This window comes from Micropterus dolomieu, linkage group LG13 (genome assembly GCF_021292245.1).
Source record: "Micropterus dolomieu isolate WLL.071019.BEF.003 ecotype Adirondacks linkage group LG13, ASM2129224v1, whole genome shotgun sequence".
NCBI lineage: Eukaryota > Metazoa > Chordata > Actinopteri > Centrarchiformes > Centrarchidae > Micropterus > Micropterus dolomieu.
The window spans coordinates 8871544-8893737 of record NC_060162.1 but is presented as its reverse complement, the minus strand read 5'-3'; the positions used below and the strand labels follow the sequence as shown (position 1 = coordinate 8893737).

The following is a 22194-nucleotide window of genomic DNA, read 5'->3' as shown; positions in this document are numbered from 1 at the left end:
AAAAGCAATTTTATGAAGTTAGAACAGAGAACTTAGCAGAGGATGCCTGATATCGAAAATAATTTGAACCATACAAAAAAAACCTTACAATTGGTAACACTCCGACTTCTTGCATTTAATTAAATATTATAGTCTTGTTCTTATAAGTGAAAATATATCAATTGTATTATTAATTAGTGCACATATGTGTTTATATATGTGTATATATATTATATATGTGTATCTCAAGTAGTCTGTGAGTTATTAAGGAAAAAGTACAAAATGTTACAATTGCCCCCAGTCTCCCCTTTAAGCTTTGCGACATGATCTCAACAATGCACTAACAAGCTTCATCCAGTGGATGTCAGTATTTTTATGTTTTAAATTTCAGTGGGCTTTGCATTGAGGGATAATTGGCACCTCTGTTGGAAGTGTGTAATATGCTGTATGTACACGTACAACGGCTAAGTTGACAATTACCGTAACATTTTATTACATAGACAGTGTGTGAGACAAGCATTAACCATCTGTACGGTCAGGCCCAGCTCAGTAAATTTCCACCAGCTCAATCCATCAGCTTACTACAGAAGTGCTCACTGCTCATCCAAACAGTGCAGGTCAGAGAAAATACCTTACAGAAACAGAAATAGGGCGAGGTCTTCATCATTTTTATCTAGGCTGTGCCCATTCCTGACGGGTGTTTGGGGATGGCCTGAGGTTAGACCTGAGAAGTGAATTAAAAATGGAATGGGTTGATTAAATAGGGCAGATGTTTCTTTTTGTGCTCTGCAAGTCAGAGGATAAAAGTGTTTTCTCAAGGAGCATTCACATTGGGGAATAGTGTGCAGTGAGAGAAGCGCATGATGCTCCCTTCACAATACAAGGAGCTTGTTCATTGTTTAAACTTAACAGAGGGCTATTTTTCATTTGTCACCTACTCTAGCCCATATGGTCTCCCAAAAATATTGTAATCATTTAAAAAAAATATATATATATATGTGTATATTTGGGAAGAATTTCATTTTAGGCATGAGTATGATTGTTACCTGGCATCACTGCAATATTCCTGAAGGGCTGTGATGTCTACACATCTACTTCTATATTATCATACTGGGTTTCTTTTCCATCAGTACTGCTGTCATTACATTGTATCTCTCGCCAGTGGAGTCAGTGATGCATCAGGACAAATAAACTGAGGTATTGTAGTGGGATAACACAGACACTTCGCGTAGACGATCAGTAAATCAGACTATCAAGTGCCACATTTGCAGTAAAAACCCAACAAAGTACAACAGGATTCTAAATGCAAAAAGATGCCACTGTATTTCAAAGTATGACACTTGAGCCATCTCTTGTACATAAACACATTTTATTCAGCCTGATATAGGTTACACATGGAAAAAAAATCATAATCTAAGAGAACTACTTCCCTTTGTGGAGCTAATGATATGACAGTTTTAAATCAGCTTCAGATCCCCACTTGACAGCTTTCAACATTAGCTGCCGTGAGCTGTGAGGAATCAAGCATAATCACATGCTACGACTGACCTGAGGCTTTTTTTTTCTCCTCCTTTCTTCGAAAATAATACAAAAAGAAAACATATCCCCTCAGCAGTCATTATGTATGCTTTCTCACTAAATTATATGGAATGTTATCGTGGAAATGCAGGTAAAAAGAAACCGTTTTCTGTAACAGCAGAAAACAACATATGAATAAAAAAAGAAAAACTGATTCCCAGAATTCTGCTCCCAGGCTGCTACTGTGTGAGGCAGTAAGAAAACACTACCTCAAAGTGTTTGACAACAAAAATAACTGAAGCCTGCCGCTGATTCAGTCTCCAACGTGGATATGAACAGAAACCATAGCCTCAATGTAATAGTACAGAAGGTACGTTAAATTTACACTGGTTGCAGATCAGCTTTGGAGTCTAATATAGTAGGACCTACAGTCATAGATAGAAAGTAAAGACTGATGAGGGGAAAAGGGGGGTCTTAACATTTAACTAGTGTTAGTCGTTTTTTTTTTTTTTTTTACTTGTAAATTTCACAAAGTGCAAATTTTTATTTATATTACATCATAACCAATTTTTTTTAGAAATTGTTCATTTTCTATTATATAACAATGAAAAATGGAAAACCTAGCCATAACCAACCCCCCTCCCCACCTGTTCCCACCAGCTATACATCAGAATAGATTAAAAAAGGAATCACTAAATACATGCTGCAATGACACCCACCAATTTGTTTGAAACTTGACCAAAGCCTCCTTTTAGGCTCCTCGAATCTCTTACAGAACACCGTTACTGTCAGCGTGCGTTTATAGTTTATATATATATATATATATATATATATACACACATACATACATATATATATTAATCTATCATTAAATAGGATGCCTCTTGGACAGTCTTGCATGCACTGAAGAGCATTTGGGGCAAGCTGTACAAGGAGGAGAGGCGTGTGGACGGACTTGCTCAGGCTGTAGGCTCCGGGCCAGGTCCAGGCACTCTTTCGCCGCCTGTAAACGTTTTTTTGCCCTTTACTCCTTGCAACCACGTCTGTCCAAAAGATGGTTCTCCAGTGTGTTTTTGTCGAATAAGCATTTGTTTGTTTGTGTATGTGTACATGAGTGTCTGTGTCTCTAAAGTTTCACAAAGAACTGTGTAGATCACTGAAGTTTTGTTCCAAGCTTTCGTTGTCTGTTCCTACATGAAAAAATGGAGAGAATTGAGCCACGCAACATTTACAACGGTCTCAAACATACTAAAGGCTTGGTCACACCAGTATTTAAAAAACTGAAGTTTCACGCTCCATTCAATTTCAAATGGATTTATGAGCAGGGACTAAGTAAATCTATGGAAATCTTATGCGTTTAGTTCAACTCTGAACTGAAATCTGATCCATGTGTTTGCACTGTTGAAAAAACAGCCCTCTTGACAGTGCTGACCTTTAAGGGAACAGCAAGCCAGAGTCAAAAATGGAAAAAGCTATTGTAGTGTATTAGCTGTGTTGCACCATCCACTTGTATTTAACCTCCTATGTCAAAGTATAAAACTGCTCTGTAACTGAGACGTGGCTTGCAGACAATTAGGAGACAGGAGTCGATGGTACAAACACTTTTTTTGAAGAAAATGTGTTAACGTCTCATCAGCAATTGAGCTAATGTGCTTGCTAACACACAGCAAGCCAGTTGGGAGAGCTTTTTTCCTCCTCTTCAAAAAATTTCTATTGAATTTAATTATGTACAAGCTTGAGAACAAAATGGCATAAAAGGTGTAGCGCACAGAAAACGCAAAGAAGCCCGGACAGCTATTGTGACTGACCAGTGCTAGCATGTTCCAGGCTTGCTAGCAGGTTAGCTGATAGCACAAGAGCTGCAGTAGTTCACCAACTAGCCCTGCGAGCACTCACTATATCAGTGAGTAGGTAAACTACTGCCACTTTCTGGTGTGACTGGGCCTTTATAAATGTGGTGTAGTGGGTAGTGACAAGACGGAAACTTACCTTGCCTCTGATCTGGTCACTGTATACTCAAACCATAAGATGTTGGGGATCAGGCTTGTGTCTCGCACCAGGAAGTACTCTGATATTGGCCTATTAATTGTGAAAAAGGAAATCGAAAGAACATGTTATTAGAGCAGCCATAATAGAGCAGTTTTATCCATTTAGTCTGGCTGAGGATGAATCATATTCCCCCTGTGACACAAGAAGGAAGCAGAGAAATGAGACCACTACTTACCACGCTGCTATTTTGGGGAATAATGGTGTCAGCACCTCTTGTGTGAAAAAGAACCAGATTATGCCAATTGTACTACCGGCCACTCCACCATAGAAAACCTGGCTCCAGGTGTGATACAACAAGTAGACCCTGAGGATGGGAGAGAACAATGTTCAAGGAAACACCAATTGTGCTTGTAGTCATAAATTAAACAAAGTCTAGCAGCATTGACTCAAAATAGTATCAAACTTGGTGTGTTCACTCAGCGAAAATGGTGTTACACAGGAAGTAGCACTATTTTGATGCCTTTGCTACACTTTGCTGCATACTCAAAATGTTCTAGTCCACCTGTCACAAGTGCGCAATTACTGGAAATGCTCAATAATGCTGGGATTAATGAGCTTCACATATTTTATTGGTTAAAGTACTTTATGCGAGCAATTTTTTGGTACCTGGCCAAAGATCATTTGTGAGCAGAGAAGCTTCACTCATTAACATCACTGAACAATCGCAAGTGTTTTTGTAGTTCTGACTAATAGCTCTTCTCCAGTAAAAGGATCTAGCAGATCGCGCTGACGCTATTTCAGGAGTCCCTTACCTGCTGTATGAGACTGATAAGGCTATGCCCAACAGGATGATGGACAGTATGTGTCTCCACAGCAGGTCCACACATCGAGCATTGTTCGTTTGATGCATTCTGAAAAGAGAGATCAGCAGGAGTTCACACCACGACAGGATGGAGTGACAGCAAATACAGAAAATATTTCCTCTGCTTTGTCATTTTATGTACAAACATACCTGTAAAATGAAACCATTTATAATTATTATAATTATTTAGATTTTGTTTTTTATATACTCAACTTCAAAAATATTTAATTGTAAAATTGCAACATTGTAGAAATGAAGAAAAGCTGTATTTGATGTTTGTGGACATTAAACTTTAGCTAGTTCCTATAGTATTAAGAACTTCACAGCGGCATATTTCCACCATTTAACCTCCCAAAATGCAAAGAAGAAACAATCTCACCTTAAATAAAGGAAAAGAAAGAAGTAAACAACAAAGAACCAGATAAGTTGGGAATGGCTTGAGGGCATCCCATACTCTGTGTGCAGTGTTGTGTGAGCCCCTGCAGAAAGACAACAGCACCTGATAAAAATATCCACTACAATAAGGAGTACATCTTCATATAAATACAGAATACTTTAAAAAAAAAAAAAAATCAGAATAACCACCAACATTTACAATTAAAGTGAGCATCTCTCATCACTTAACAATATACAAATATTTGTCAAGGGTTGGACAATAACACGATATTGTCCAATCAAAACAACTACATATTTCCATACTGTTTAAATTGATGTAATGCCTTTAACCTCTCTCTCTTATGAGGTGTGGATTTTCATATGACCTTTGCATCAGTCTGATGAAGTACCTTGATGTGTCAGGTATTTTGATAATCATTTCATGCAAAAAAGTCAAACATTGTCTGGTTCCAGTTTCTGAAATGTGAGGATTTGACTTTTTCCCTTGTTGTATATACTTTTGTAAATTAAATATCTTTGGGTTTTGGAATGTTGACCGGACAAAACAAGACATTATAAAACATTACTTTAGGTTGTGGGAAATTATAACGGGCTCTTTTGACTAAAATGATGAATCCAATAATGTATTGGCAGATTGAAAAAGAATCAAAACAATCTTTAGTTGCAGCACTAGAATACATTAGGGCTGCAACTGACATTTACTTTCATTATCACACGTGAGATATTCGTTGTCCCGTTCATGTGTGACAAAGCAAAGTACTCCTCACATTTCAGAAGCAGCATGTGACTAAAATTATGAAAATAAGTTTTATTTTCTGACAACCAACTAACCCATAAAAATCCTTGTAGTTCTACTATATTACCCTCAATATTGCACTATAAAAGTGTATATAGGGTGATAGGTTTTACTCATATCACCCACGCTTATTATATCTATAAATAGTTTATTGTATCTAGTGACTCTGCTATTGGTACCACTTTAGCCTCAGTAACACTAATCAAAAGCCAAACTGAGCATGATGTAACTATGTTATCTTAATGTAATGCATGCTGGAAAAACTTTAATGTATTGCCCACTTGGGCGTTTTATTTTTAGTTTTTTGGTCCAATGTGATGAAGACAGACTAGACTGTAATGAACTGCAGGTGCTCTGCAGCTGAAAAGATAAAGGGATAATGATCAGAAGGCAATATTCTGGCTATTGTGATGCTTTTGCAATGTTGCCCAACCCTGCCGATTACACATCAACACAGTAAACAGCTTGTGTTGCTTCACTCACCTGCACATGGGCGCGGCTCTCTGAGAATGTGCTTCAGCAGCCAGTTCACCCCTTCATTCAGGATGAGCCCACCAAAGAAGGAAATCTGTAAAAAAAAAAAAAAAAAACTAACTGACTAACTTCTGGCCTGCATGACGCCACTGTTCAGGTTCCTGTGAGGCACTAAACAGCTTTACTTTAAAAGTGATGCTCCTTCTGAGAACAACATGCATGTGCACTTACCGTGTGTAGCTCCCGTTTAAACACTATGAGTGTGACAAATCCCACAAGGATTGCTATAGGGAGGAGACTGATGTAGGCCAGCACTCGTCCCGTTAGATCACCTAAAACATAGTGACATAGTACTTATGTTAAGGCAACTCATCAACCAGAGTAAAGTCACCTAGCACTGATGGGAGTGACACTTCATGAGGTTTTCATTGAACCCGGATGGATGAAATATTTTACTGAGAGTTCAGGCAGGAAGCTGCTGTGGTTAGATAGCTAAGCCACCATCTAACTAACAAGACCACAATACGTGGATATGATCAATCAGACAGCTCAGTGCAATGAGGGTTCTGCTAGTTATAATCAGTATCAGGCCATGGAGCTAGCTACTCCGTTAGCCATAGCCCTGGCTACAATCCTATCCGGTGAAATATCTAGTAATTTCCACCACAGTCAGAAATCATATTTTGCTGTTCGGAATGGCTGAATTGTATCGAGTAATTGTTACAGGTCACGGCATATTGGCTAATTCATGAGAGAACATATAAAAGCCGATATTAACACAGCTAATAGGCTAGCTAGCCTTCATTGTGGACATCGTCGCTAACTGCGCATGCGGCGCTGTCTCACAATTTTGCAGTCTGGGTTACATTCCCCGCTGTGCTCTAGGATGTTACAGCGTCTCACAATTTGGCAGCATCACCAACGGCCGTGTCCATTCAGTAAGCAGCAAACACGCAGTCTTCGAAATTTGCTAAGCGGCTGGTGGTTAGTAGAGCTTTAGTAGCTAGAGAAAGATGTTGAGTTTACGTACCCTCGGGGAACTCTACGTGTGTCAGAGATATGGACCGCCATCGAGGTGGTGCCGAGCACTGCTCTTCCAACGCCATCTTACCCGGACACAACCGGGCAGTCCCAGTGAAACGCCCCAAACACGTGTCTAACCAATAGTGAACGGAGCTGTGTGTTCAAGCGGACCCCAGCAGCACAGGAGCCGTCCAATCCCAGCCGCACACTGGAGATAAGATGTTTTGCCCATAGAGAAGAATTATTGAATGAACAAAAAACACAAAAGTCCAGCACTTCACATCAAATCAGCGAACGGCACTTATAAGAAAATAAGTAAAATAGACAAAGTTATTCTAAATTAATGTAGGCTATAAATTATTTACCACCTGAATCATCTATAATGTGTATTTGCCCAGATATGTACTTGAAATCTGAATGATCAAATACTTTAAAATTGATTTTGTACCATTTTGTAATAAGCCACCTATTATACAGTGTTAACAATTTGTAACTTATTTTTTATAACAGATATGTGAGCCATTCCCAACAGCAGAACTGCAACTGATGTTTATTTTAATTATCGATTAATCTACTGATTTCTACATGAAATGATTAATTGTTTAGTCTATAACATGTATAAAAAGTGACATCTAAAGTGACCAACCAACTAACTAACCAAAAGATATTTCATTGACATGTCATATCTTTCATAGTACTGCCAGGTGTTTCTATTATTTAGTCCACCCCACTTATATCAATGAGTCTAGGCTAAATAATAAAAACACCTTTCTTTTTAATCCAGTACACTCAAACTGCATTGCAAACTGCAGCCTACAGCTGAATCAACACCTTTCCAAAACAGTTTCAACAAAAACATGAACATTATAACCTTCATGAATGTAGGATTTCTTGCGGGACTGTTGTATTAAACTGCATTAGGTTTAAAGAAAGAAGAAGAAAGAAACACAGTAACAGTAGTTTGCTGTGCAGGGAAAAAAACAGTGTCAGTATCTTGAAAAAGGGAGGATTGTTTTAGAGTTGGTCTATTGACACTCTTAGATACAGCCTATTTCATCCACATGAGTTACAAATAGATCTAAATACTGGTATACAAATGTTGGTATATGGATATGGAAACCATGCAGCTACAAAACATCACTAGACAGACCAGAAAAGATTGTTGAGTATGATCAATGCAAAGTGACTAAAATACTGTTATACAGAAGTGCATGTAGCAATATGAATATTAATCAGTTGAATTACAGGCTGTAGCAGAAAACACAACATAGAACAAAAACAGTACAGAGAAAGTGTCCACCTGGACTGGACAGAGAAAGACAGTATACACTCACCCATACACATAGCAGACTAACTCAGTGGCTTTTCCAAATCACATAAAGTCAGCCCTGACTAACAGATGCACACAGACCGGCAAACAGGACATACAAAGTAAACAGCAAAAACCTGAATAAGGGCAAACTAACTTTCCATACTCAATAAAGAGACTGTAGCTCCCACTGTAAATTATAAAGCAACATAATAGAGGAAGCACATATGGTAAAAGATGTGTGTACCCTTTAGTCTCTAAAATGTCTTTTAATGACACCACTAAACAGAGTTTCAAAGCCTCCAAGCCATACATCGGCAACAGAACAAACAGAAGTGGCCCTGTGATTCTACGGTTTGGGGATGGTAGTAGAAGGATACAGAAATACTGTAACAAGAAGGTCTGTGCTGGACACAAACTGGCGACCCTCCGGTTCGTAAGCCAAGTCCCTACAGAGCTAATACTGCCCACATGTTAAGCAATTAAAATGTTTACCATGTCCTCCATCTTTGTCTTTGTAGGCTATATAGGCTCTATAAAACTTGTCCTGATGGTGACAGTAGATGAAAGGTTAAGGGGTCACTAAAGTGATAACAATTCATCCTTAGGGGGATGTATGTACCAAATTTGATGGTAACATTAATCCATCCAAAAGCTGTGGGGATATATCACTACATGTTAAAGAGTAGAAGCCAAAACACCAGTAGCAACTGTTATGCCGTGTAAGAGCTACTGACAACTTTTAAACTTTTAAAATCTATATCTTTATCGTCTTACTTTAAAAAAACTCTAAATATATCCTTTGGCTATAGTAAGAAAGATTTGGAAATACTTTTGTCAACAATGGGAAATCTTCATGACTTATGCCTTTGCTACTGCTGGCAACATTCAGTATAAAGTTGTTTTGAATCATAAGAGTATAGGGAACTGTGATAACTGGGATCTCATATCAGTTCACTCTGTCTTAAACACTGCAGTGTTTTTGCCACCTTGTGGACAATCTCATAGTCTGACAATTACAGTTACAATTTTAGCCATCTCAGTGCATCAAAAGGCCCCCTTTCATCCATTTTTCTCACTTTTTATTTCCATTTATACTTTTTTAAGGACAGAATATCCTCTTTTTTATCAAGCCAGTGGTTCTTAGTCATTTTGAAAAATACACCTCTCTACCACAGAAACATGAAATACAATGAGCCGTCATCAGTTGGGAAAAGGCATAATAAACAAGTTGTTTAATAAGAAAAGATAACATTTAATATGGAGAATCAAAATCAATTTACATTTGTGCTGGCATTGTAATCTAACAATAGAAAAGACAAAAGGCATGAATAGGACACTTGTAATGTATAGCAGTGAAAAAAATCATTCATTCCACATTTTGGCCATCTGAAATCCTCGCTAAACAATATAATCTATTGAATATACGCTAACTAGTCAAGTCCATGCATGAACTTTGACTTCCTAAAAATTTTCTTTAAAATAATTTCTAATTGGGATCTTCAAAACTAACAACTAGAGCCGAGTCTGGGTCTAAACGTTACAGGGATACACTGATTGATTCATTTCAGAGAATTTACACTGTTAACATGCAAAGGCTGTTAAAGGAATTAATCTCTGATCATCTACTCTCAGGACAAAGCAGACTAATATGTCAACACAAGACTAAACATAATCGCATTTACCTGTGTGAGCATGTTGCGAATGTACTTGATACTCTACAAAAACAGGACTAAAACATGGAGAATAGCTTTTTTAAAGCAGTTCATCAGGGATTGGATAATACGCAGTCACAAGTTAAAACTGAGAATTTGAACATTTTAAAGATGGAGACAAAAACATTGGATTGTAACCAGAATAAACCATTTCCATAATATAGTTTTTTTAAAAGATAGTTTCTCTACAGTACAGCAATTTATGCTCTATGTTATCAATAATATTTCAGTTCTACAATGCAATAAATAATTAAATATGTTTGTACAGTTAAACTCTCATAATTGATTATTCAAAGGGGGTTGTTGGACATTCGTGTATCTTTCTGCTTTTCTGATAAAGTGCAAAATGCTTAAAAACAAAAAGCTGCACATGTGTCAAAAACTAAATGAATTTCTGTAAAAGCCCTATTTACAGTTGGAAGTTCTGGCTCATGTTAGACAGACACAAAAATAATTCTACAATGCTGATGACTTTTGACATAGCCAGTAGAGTTTAACAAAACACAATGGGACTGTATTGCCAGATGTGAGAGTCCAAAAACCATTTCTGAGCACTGAATTTCAAAGGCATGTTGTAACAAGAGCAGGATTTGGATTATCAAGCCCACAAATCACACTTATATGATTACGAATAACAAGCTGACTTCTGCTTATTTGTATGATAAACTACTGAAGTCAGAGTACCACAATCTATGAAACCCAAAATGATTTGACAGATATCTCTTCCCTTTTCTCACTCACGCAGGCAACCATAAGCATACATTTTGTGCTTCTACTGCCATTAAAAATAAATCATCTTTTCTTTATTATATATGTATATATATATATTTCAATAAGATACTTAGGTATTTGACAGTGTCTTAAACAAACATTAACTACAGTCTGCATAACACAAATCTGCTTTTATAGTAGTGGAGTTACCCATGTTAGGATTGCAGAAGAAAACTGCCCCTTCCGTGTCTCTGTGCTCCAACAAGTATTGGGGAATACAAACACAAACTCAGGGGTTTTCATCAGTGCAGGTTACAGTCTAACTGTACAATGCATGGTTCTTCATTACAGGTCCTCATGAAATCAAAATCAAAAAGACGATATCCTTGCTAACCCTAGCAGATGGCACGGTTTCATTCAGAGGTTGTGTCGATTTTAAAATGTTCTGGGGAGAAAACAAGCTACACACAGTTATGTCTCTAGACATGGGAAATACCCATGTGTGTTTCTAATCAATTTTGTATTTTTTAAGTCTCTGGCATTTTTATGGATGACATTTTGACATTGTAGTATGAAAAGCACAGGTGTAAATAATTCAAATGAATGATGGCTGAGTATAATTTAGCTGCTTCGATGTCGGCCTCCTGGTATTGTGCATGCTGGCTCGCTGTCACGTCTTACTGAGACACTTGATAAGAACAGAGCCATCGTTAACATTACCTCTGTGCTTTTACTACAATGCTGTGATCGAGTGAAAACAGCTGATTTTCTTTTCTGAACCACACATCCTATACTTGTTTACAGTAGAGCTGCAACAATTAATCGTAAACAATTAAATTAATCGCCAGCTATTTTGATAACTGGTTTGATTTTTTAAGAAATAAAAGCCAAAATTATCTTATTTAAGCTACTTTAAATATAAATATTTTATGGCTTCTTTATTTCTCTATGACAGGACAAACATATTCTGGAAGTACCATTGTTCCAAATTCTACATTAAAAACACTGTACTATATCATCATATTACTGTGTTTTGATACTTTTCCCTAAACAAAGTCACAATTGGTATTTTTTTTAGTTGGTGAATTTATGCATTGCAATTACAATTTAGGCCCAAATATTTGTCTGTCAATAAGTGACACACATCCTAATATTGATTTCAAGTCATAATGTAACATATTACTCCCTGAGAGCACGGTTTGAGATATTTGTTTTCTGTTACACCTTCAAAACTGACATAATGCTCTATGTGATGGTTTCAGACAGATGTTTTCACACCTGGTATTGCGTCATTGCAGTGGGTAGTGGTTTCTTTTTGTGCCTCCGTGCCACTTAAAACTAGTAATATTCATGTGATCCATTGACAGATAAAATCTGAGAGATCCCTGTGACCAAACGTTACAAAACTTAGGCACTTGCATCTTAGCTGGATTACTGCTATGTCCACTTTGACTGAGAAGTCAAGTGTGGAAAAAACTGTGGTCTGTGGTCAAGATATCGCTTTGGGATAATTCAGAGTCTATATGAGTAACATGTTGGCACTCTACACTAATTTTACACATCTTTTCGCATTCAACACAGTCTCTTGGATATGTGTGCCCGATTAAACCAAATTGGAATAAATGCTTCTTCGGATTAAAGCGGATTTAAGAACAATCAGTGAGCAGACAAATGCATTATGTCTTTCACGCAGAACAAGCCTTCAGCTGGCCAAGCCTGTCAGGATTATCATGGTTTTAACAAATATCCATCCCCTTTAATATAAAACATACAAATGCACAATACTGACAGACTCTCACACTATTTCTTTTCACATAACGAAAACTGCGATATCCTGCTCAATTCCCACTAGTCAGATGAATGCAAGATTACTGGTTCTCAGAAGACATATGATCCATGTGGAGTAATAACGAAGAAGGCCCAGTCTTCACGTGGTGGGAGCAGTTCTGTCTGGTGTGTTTTTTAAGAAGTATCCAAGTCATCCAACAAGGCAGAGACAAGTCCTCACACGTCTGAAATTATGTGACTACAGAAGGCATTCTTGATACGCAAAACATCAGCTGACAACAAAGAACTGATTACATCACATTATCTATCCGCTCACGTTCACTGCTACAAGGACGAGTGATACTGTAGATCTGGTGAAAATATATCCTCTTACAGTAGTTGTGTTTGATGGACTCAGATGGATGAACGAGTAACGCTGATTCTCAGTGCATCACAGGAGCATGATTCCATCCAGTGTTAATGGAGATACAAGAAAAAGTGTTGAGCCTTGAGTTTTTGCCGTTCCCTACTGGTCAGTCCACTGCATTTGGCCTGTACGAGCCCACTGAAGCCATTAGTGACCGTACTCGTCTTAGCTATGCCCTGAAGTGCCCTCTGTGTCTCTGGGCAGGCCACCATTGAGCTCCGCGAGGCTATTGATTCCCAGATACCCCAGTAAAATCTCACTCCGGCGGTGGGAAAGGTTCAGGATGTCCTCAGCCAAGGACTGAGCGGAGGTGAAACGGACCTTGTCATGATCAAACATATCCTTAAGGTACTGCACGATTTGTTGCTGCAGAGGGAAGGAGAGAAATAGGACAGATACGGTTATGTACCCAACATGGTGATTCTAGCTTTAAAAACGGGTCCACCGATTTTACACAGAAAGGTTATTTAACTTAAACTCTTGAGTCATTAATGTCTTCGTCAAATCAAAAAAACCCCATCATATTGGGTTGGGAGACTAAAAATATATAACAGAAAGGCTCCTCTGTGTCTCTTGCAAGCCTAACAACTTTATGGAAGTCCAACACAGCAGCACTGAAACTGATTAAATAGTCAAACTTGAAGCGGCAGAGGCTGAGATATCCTGACTTTTAGCCCCTAATATGAGTCACGTCCCCAACACTGGATCCTAAACTTCACAAAATGCAACTTAATAGCATCTTTCATTAGAAACTACCTGCCTGAGAAACACCAACATTTTTCAAACTCCACCCCAAGTTTGTAACGCAGGCTTTCTGTTATAAATCTGACAAGCAAAAATTGAGAAAACCCTGATGACGTCATGAAAGGTTATTTGTCAGACTTTTGAAGATATTACACAAATGTTTTGAATGCTATATAGTCCTCCTCATGACAAGTAAACTGAACCTCATGTGTAAAATCGTTGGAGTGCCCCTTTAAATTACACCACAGTTATTCGCTTTCCAAAGTATTGACAAAAATCACAGCACTTCTTAGTTGCGTATCCTCTCACCTTGAAGATAGTGCACACTTCACTTAAGTGTTGCCTGGGTCCTAAAAACCCAAAAGCTAAAACTGGGCTCACATGTTCTGATATGGCATAGAAGTGGGAGATAAAACCATCAGGAACCTATGGAGAGTAAGGAGTCATCAGAATTAAAGATACAAAATGGTTTGACAAACAAAAATGCAATAAAAAGCACTCAAACCCACCATAAGAAGACGCCTTTTCGCTTTTAGGACAGACCAGCAAGCAGTCGCCAGAGCCTGACAGAAAAACAACTCCGTTATTAGAGTATCTTGTGACTAAGCTATCAGTGGCATAATCAAGGACGTGTGTGTGTGTGTGTGTGTGTGTGTGTGTGTGTGTGTAAATTAACCGTCTCCTTGAAGCTGTCAGAGAGCCAACGGTTCCTCAACACAGCTACCACAGAGGAGGGAGGGCTCTCCAGGTCTTCAAATGCATCCATCAGGATGAAGTCCAACACTATGTCGAAAAAGTTCATACACACCACCTGCAGGGATTATGACATGACAACCAATGAGAAGCAATATTTAAAAGAGCGGGTCCCTTTATTTATTTGTGTGAGACACAGTCCTGCTGATGAGTTCACACTATTTCACTGATTAACAGTTGGTGGCAGTAATTTCCCAAGTTATGTAGCAACGTGCCAACAAAGGCAAGAATGAAATCGAAGATTAGAGATTATTATATTAACTACACTGATAAATTGACAATAAATACACAAATAAATAAATAAATAAATAAATAAGGGATGAAATACATTCATAAGAAATTAAATAAATAAAGATCAAATAAAAAATATAAATATCTCTCTCTCTAAATTAGTAAGGAGGCATTGAAATAAACAAATTAGCCATGAAATATATCAAAATAAATCAGTGTTCAATATAAATAAGAAATATGTTTACTACTATAAAACTCCCCTCCAACTATATTCGATGTGTTTTAATTAATTCTGTATCTATTTGAAGCGGGCTTTTTAAAATTAATTTCATGATTTATTTATTTCATGATGACGCTTATTAATCAACCACTGGAGGTGATTTCAACATTTATGTTGAGTTGAAAATGAAACCAAAAATGGCTGCATGTGTATTGGAAATCTTTCAAGAGATCGGATTCATATTATACCAAATGAATAATTTATAGAAAGATTTTAGGATTATAGGAATATTTGTCAGTTACCCAAACAACTACAATGTGACCCTAAAAGTGAGCTTTACACCGAGTAAAGCATAAAGTAACCTGACTGAAGGCCGTACTTCAAGTTTAATTCAGGTTTGTCACAGGGTATCAAGTCCCAGTATCGCCATTCCCATGAATAAACCAATACACACATCGTTAAACATAGTTGGAACAAAACTGTAAACAGAAAATTCAAAAGTGAAATCTCATTTATTTAAGATTCTGCTGTCTGAAAGACTGACCCTGTAATATAGCCTGACAGACCTTTGAGCTACATTCACGACACCACTCACAGGTTCTAACAATTGCAGGATGTTTGACAACAGAACGGCATTATTACTCACCCCTCGGCCCTCCAGCTCCATCTTAGTGATGGGCCACGTTTCCTCTCGCTGAGTGTAAAGCAGCATGTCTTCATAGCTCTCCAGGAAGGCTTTGGGACTCTGTGATGAAGCAAAAAAATTACACAGGAACTGATTAGTTACAGATGTCCACAGAAGCAGACACTTTATCCAGATAAGACAAGTTAATAAGTGTGGCTCTAAATGAGTAATGTTTTACCTTGTTTGCCTTCACCATTAACCCTGTAATCATTTGCTTCCCGGTCTCCATGAAAAATGTGCGGTGACTTTCATCTAACAACAGAAACTGAAAAGAAAAAGCATTATCAGTCTATTTTCTATGTAGTAAACTGTCCATCTGATCATTGAAAACCAATGTACAATCATCGTCACGGGCCAAAAGGAAATATATACTCCACTGTAAAGTGCAACACAGACGTTTGCCTGAGACTAGAAAACAAAGCAGAGACAATGACCAAAGTTTCATCCATGTTTCACCGTGAGTCCCCTCTCCTGATTGCAGCAGCTGTTTTTTTTTCACCTTGTAGGTTTTGTAGGGCTTGAACTGAAAAATTGGTCAGAGAATTGTAGTAGAGGAGCTCAAAAGTCCCAGCAGGTGTAGCTAGCAAGCTGACCAGGGGGTAGCTGGCAAGGTGGCCAGCCAGTCACGCTCACAGACCCCTATGGTCCCACGGTCACACAGACCACTGCAGCCAACGTATTTTCGCAATGCTATTTGTTCTTTACATTCTGAGTAATGCTGAAAGATTTAATGCAATGTCTGCTGGATGTGACAGTGTATATAACCAAAATGATTACCATTATAAGCTACCAAGCTTTTGACCACTAGTAATGTCAGAGAGCAGTGTTTTGATGATGTTTGCAGTTTCAAAACATTAGGAAATGGCTTAATGTTGTGGGTCATCACAACAACCACAATCATCTGAGCAAAGAGAATGATCTATGTAGTATGGGTAAGTCATGTGAGCTGAAACTGACCTGGAATGCTTGTCTCACACAATGAAGCTTGGCAAGGAAGTCTTGGTCACCAAAACATTCAAGTAATTCCGTCCTGGTGAAAAAGAGAGAGAGAGACGTATGAAGCTCAAATAAACGTTATTCCTCTCTTTGCTACTGTTCATTCAGAGGTCTATAAATTGACTTTTTGGCAGCTTGGGAGATCCAAACAATTATATTTTTAGACATCCAGTTGACACAGAGCAACATTAGCATTCATTTGGTGGCATGTTTGTCGCCACTTGATGAATGTAATTCCAATTTTCACTCCTTTTACGTTTGTGGGAAACATCTGGCTCTTTAGCTCCATTATGTTCACCAGCTAGTTGCTAACTGTTTCTGTCTGCTGTTTGGGGCTGGGCAGATAGCGTACAGTGCGTTGACTTGAGCTATTTCGCAGGAAACAGCTGACTGCTACTACGTCTGGAAATGACAGTGACGAGAGCAGTGAGGGTGAACCAAAACAGCTGCCAAAGTGTTGGACCATAAAACCTAAACAATGTGCTAAAAGACATTTAAACTCTCCATAGATGTGTGGGTAAAGCGGAGTCGGGTGATACTTCTCTGTGGGTTAGCGCAGCTTTAAGTATTTACTGTAGGTACAGATGTTACACTTCAGTGTTACCTCAGGGACCTATAGGCCACTTTGCTCTCCCGGACCAGAGACAAGGCTTCTTCATACAGAGCTGCTGGCTTAAGTGGCTGGTAGACCTCTTCTAGAGACATGGCATCAAACAGCTGCGCAGAAAAGAAACACATATACCTCAGTTTAGTCTGTGAATGCATCTGCAAGGCATAAGAGTGTACTAGTATGTGTCCTTGATACAAATACTAGGGGGGGTTGGTAAATCAGCGACTGCTGTGATGATGGAAAGGAACTAACCTCTGCAGCCGAGAAGAAGGACTCGTCAGAGGTAACAGTGGTCGCATCATCATCTCGAAGTCTGTGGAAACTCTCCACTTGAGGCAAGATAAGAGTTCCTTCACTCTCTGCCAAAGGAGCAACATAAACTCTGACTGACAGGGCAAGAATCAAAACACAGATTTACTTGCACACTCGGTTGTTGGGGAGGTTTACTACTAAGAACAGGGGTTGAAGAGGCGCTCTGCCTGGATGATAGTGCAGGCCAGCCAGTCGCCAAGATTCTCCTTAAACAAGTTATTTTTTTCGCTGCAACTCCAGTGTTTCCTATTCATTGATTTATTTGTGTCAGCCCACCACATTATCAACATTGACTGCCTTATCTTTGTTTGCTATTTTTCTTAAACATTTAAAATCGTATCCATCGTATCCAACTAAATTCTTAGCTGACTGGCTTATCCTTCACAAACTACCGTCCTCAGCTCACAAGTTAACCAGCCGAATTGAATGTTCAGTGAGTGGGACTACGCAGTCGGAGCTCAGGTGTTCTGTCGAATCGCTGTGCTACTTACTGCTTCTGTTCACTGTATATACTTTATTTGTTTCAATGTGAAGCAATGGAGCTGTAGCCCACAAACTGCACTGCTATTTATCACAAAGTTCTTTGCAATCAAAATATTTGCATGGGAGCACCTATATACGATATTATTTAATAATTAATTTAAGAAAGTGTGGGTGGGCCTCTTTACAGTGGCTCCGACCAAGACTCTGACAGAAGAATGTGTGCTGAGAAGCAAGGGAACTTTAATTTCAGAGCTTTGTGAATGGAGTTTGGTGTAACAGTCTTTGCTGACAGGCAAGAACAGAGCATCAGGACAGCTACATCCTCTCCTGATACCCTCCATTAGCTAATCCCAGACCTGAGCTGAGCTACACTATTGGACTATCATCTATTGAGGTACAAAGTGGTATTATGAGACAGGACGGGGGCCAGGGCTAGCTGGTTAGTATGCTAATTTCAGAAGAGATCTCTGAAACACTATATATACAAACTCTTACATTATAACAATTTTTTTGTTTTAAACAAAACATATCTTACACATTTTAAAGTCATAAAATCAATATGATTCTTACCAAAGTCTGCCAGCACACTGTCTGTTGGGATGGTGCTGCCAAAATCCTCTTGTAGGTGGTACGCCCTGTGCAGTAATGTCTCCAACTTCTCAGCAAACACTTTATTACGGGCTTCACCCTATAATGAAGAGGGGGAAAGCATAAAACAAGTTAAAGTTACCTAATTACTTAAATAGTTAATTAAATACTTAATAGCATTTAATAAATAAATATGGTGTCACTTAAGAGCATCACAAGTACAGCAGGTGAAATCACAACTGCACTGAGTGTAAAGTTATCCACACATGTACAAGAATTTCAGCCAGTCTGTACTGTTAATGATTGTTCGATGGTTACCATAGGAAAGTCTCCACGCGCTGCCCCCTGCAGAGCGAGGCTGTTGTTACTGGAGTTCGAGTGTGTGTGATGGCGAATATTCAGGGCCTGTTCCCACTTTTGTAGAGCTTCCTCAAACAGCTCCATCCCTAGCAAGAAAAAGGGTGATTACTAAACTAAACTGTCTATTTGTGAGCAGGAAAATCAAAACTTTGAGCTAGAATTGAACAAATGTGGCACAGAGCCTCAGAGTTCCTCAGAGGTTTAAGTGACCTGAGTCTGTACAGTTGCAAAATGTGTGTGTGTGTGGGGGAATGACAGAATTCCTGCAGGATAATCCGAATGCCAAACAACAGAACTCTGGCTCCAAAAGTCCAACATTTAACTGATTATATATTAGACTTCCTCCACTTGTTCTACATTACCAACAAGCAGAAAATGCATGCTGTATTATAATTATAACTAACATGGTATCAACACAAAGACAAATACCTTTTACATTATAATCAAGATCTAAAGATTAGAAGCCAAACCAAATGCACATGTGAATATTTTCCCCTCCACATTCTGCCAATGGAGCAATTTTTACAATTGTCACCAAAACAGATGATTTTGTTTCATGATCCATCGTTATTTCTGACTAAAAAGTACTTAACAAACACAAAGTGGCAAGTATAGCTTATCTCTCTGTCCCTCTCACTATCTCTCAGGTAAGAAAGCAAAAAAATGTCACCACATTTGACATGCAACTTGAGTATTACATTTTTATAAAAGCAGGAGTAATGGTAAATAACTACCCATTAAATAGAGATTCTCTGCATTTGCATCCTCTACTGCTCCTGGCTCTTCCACCACAGGCTCTGCTTCCCAGGGGGTGGATGGATTGGCGGACTGATTTGGAGAGCTTGGGACCCGCATCTATGCCAGAAACACACACAGAAAGACACATTAGGAAAATGTGGAATAAGGGAAATGGTAAGCAACCATTTAATATAATTTGTAGCAAATTGTGAAACTAACAGATGCCAGACTGTGTGAAGAACTTGAGTGTTTACTGGGGGCCAGGGAAGAAATTCCACTCATGGTGTCATTGCTGCGAGTGCTGGGACTCATCATCTGTCGGCCAGGAAACGGACCTGTGCAGAGAAAAACATCCTCTTGTTGGCATATTTCTCAGTAGATGTTGATACACCAGTAACCACAAAGCAAAACTGAAGCAGTACGTCATGCACACCTCTCTTTAATGATGAGGGTCTTCCTGTCTTCATCAGCGCCTCAGGTATTCCCACTGTCTTCTGGCCCTCCTTCCCTTGTGTTACCTGCTTCCTTTTTCTCCCCCGCCTTTTCAGCTGATGAGCGGTGAGCGCCAGAGCTACACTACCCAGTGCTGTAGCAAAGAGCACCTTCTTCAAGTTTGGGGTAAGCTTTAACTGGGAAAATATGGACTGAAAGCAGGAGAGGCAAATGTTTTATTGAACAAGTTGACACAGGATAGCAAATAGTTCTTGTGTATGGAGATGCAAAACTTAACTGTACATGCAAAGTGGTTTACCTGCCCAAATGTGGAATAGAGAAACACCGGTATCTCTGCTACCGTCATGGCCAGAGCCTGGGCGATAGACATCCCCTCTGCTTGTTTGATTGACATCTCAGATACTGAAATGCCTTCAGGCCACAGCTGTCCAAAGCTCCCTCACATTCACCCTAAAGAAGGTCTCCCCCTCTGCTCTGAGATCAGCCAGCTCAGGGGCTTGCCGATGAGCCGTCTGTCGTCATACACTCCTGGGCCTGCACTGATCCAGTGTCTGACTGTAGATTTATTACCCTACAAATGATAAGACATGAATTATGGAAATGATCTGAGTGTACCAGCCTCCTCCTACTTCAGAGCAGCATTACATTGCACAGGCTTTGTAATGATAAGGACATGGCATCAATAGACATACTTATCTCTAAAACAGGAGTGTTGGCTTCAGGGCACACACCCTTGACACACGCACACACACGCAATGGTTTAAGCAGGGAAAATCACGCTTACATTAACAGTTAAGCACCAGAGCAACATGACATTCTTCCAGCGACTTATCTGTCTACCCTGATTGGTATGCAGCCAGTGGAGCAGGCTAACCCTCACTTAATGTTACTGTAACTGACAAACAGCAGGAGCGGCTTCAGCACTAGACTGGCTGACTTTTTCCTCACACCTTGGGGCAGAACTGAGTAATACAATAAAACGTCGGCGGCCAAAATATAACAATATTTTTCCAGTCCGACAGAGAGGCTGCTCTTAACGTTAGCTGAGGGAGACTTGTCAAACGTATAAGGTGAATAGCAACCTAGGCAGTTAGCCCGTCCAGGCAGCGGAGACCATGAATCAAACGTTCGATTTTTACTAAAACACATATCTAGTCTGAGCTCTGTCTTGGAACAATGTGTTAATGACTGGCCAAAATCACAACCAGCAAGTAGGCAACAGTCCTCACAGGCGAGCATGCTAACGTTAGCTAGCACACTTCGCTAGCCTAGCTCAGCCTCATCTGTCACCTCACATCACAGCATCATCCTGTGGGGCTTTAAACTGACACCTCGGAGGCTTCAGTGGCTCTGTGTACAGCTCATCAGCGGCACAACTAATAACATAATCCCTCACATAGGTACATACCGTGAGCATCTAAGGCGGCAGGGAAGGACATACCTGTGTCACAGTCAGTGAAAGCCGCACACTAGCCTTTTCTCTCGGGGGCAAGGGCTTCAGAAAAGCAGGAATACTGACGCGACGGCCAGCCAATGGGAGAAGGAGAACGGAGTGTTGCTTTTTTTCTTGACCAATCGGATGGAAGGTGAGAGGAGTACGAACTATTACAATCCAATCAGGTCGTAGATCATACAGCACCGTCCCTGCATGGACACAGCTCAAAAGGGAAAAACTGTCAGAAAGTTTCCTGTGAGGCGTGTATTTGTAAATAATCCATTAACATAACACGAAAGACATGTAGAGGAGTTATGTTTGTTATAAATAATCACATACATTATTATACAATATATAATATATACATACCATGTTATAATATATAATAATAAGAGGCCTAAGAATCTCAAAGTTTATAGCAGCTTCCTTTCTGTGTTACGTTACTTTTGCTCCTGGATATAAAATTACATTTTGGGCGTTCTTCTCTGATACAGAGACCCGCCATATAATAGTGCTTTTATAAACAAGCAAACGAGGACGCTTGAGAACAGTCTTCGTAGCCCACAATCATTTCTGCGACTTTGTATTGTGGAACGGTAAATTTACGAGTGACACATGAA

The 22194-nt window shown here is 39.2% G+C and overlaps 2 protein-coding genes across 4 annotated transcripts; both read right to left on the bottom strand.

Annotated features, from left to right (window-relative positions):
- Nucleotides 1-1331: 1331 nt before the first annotated feature.
- dolpp1 (dolichyldiphosphatase 1) lies at nucleotides 1332-7194 on the bottom strand. The gene is made up of 8 exons (XM_046067769.1): nucleotides 7045-7194; nucleotides 6246-6346; nucleotides 6024-6108; nucleotides 4728-4827; nucleotides 4299-4397; nucleotides 3722-3850; nucleotides 3487-3576; nucleotides 1332-2687 (listed from the first exon to the last, which is right to left on the bottom strand). The coding sequence occupies exons 1-8, from the start codon at nucleotides 7118-7120 to the stop codon at nucleotides 2651-2653; spliced, it is 717 nt and encodes a 238-aa protein (XP_045923725.1). The 5' UTR covers nucleotides 7121-7194; the 3' UTR covers nucleotides 1332-2650.
- Nucleotides 7195-9566: 2372 nt separating this feature from the next.
- Nucleotides 9567-21708, bottom strand: miga2 (mitoguardin 2). 3 transcript variants are annotated; one of them, XM_046067017.1, is made up of 16 exons: nucleotides 21581-21708; nucleotides 20438-20710; nucleotides 20120-20330; nucleotides 19906-20021; nucleotides 19683-19803; nucleotides 18907-19034; nucleotides 18571-18688; nucleotides 17458-17591; nucleotides 17200-17312; nucleotides 16557-16629; nucleotides 15778-15864; nucleotides 15561-15659; nucleotides 14387-14521; nucleotides 14220-14273; nucleotides 14020-14136; nucleotides 9567-13332 (listed from the first exon to the last, which is right to left on the bottom strand). In XM_046067017.1, exons 2-16 carry the CDS (start codon nucleotides 20531-20533, stop codon nucleotides 13132-13134), a joined length of 1803 nt encoding a protein of 600 aa, XP_045922973.1. In that variant the 5' UTR covers nucleotides 20534-20710; nucleotides 21581-21708; the 3' UTR covers nucleotides 9567-13131. The 3 variants fall into 3 exon arrangements, with proteins under 3 accessions (XP_045922973.1, XP_045922975.1, XP_045922974.1); XM_046067019.1 differs by having other exon boundaries at nucleotides 17458-17564; XM_046067018.1 differs by having other exon boundaries at nucleotides 21548-21601.
- Nucleotides 21709-22194: the final 486 nt, after the last annotated feature.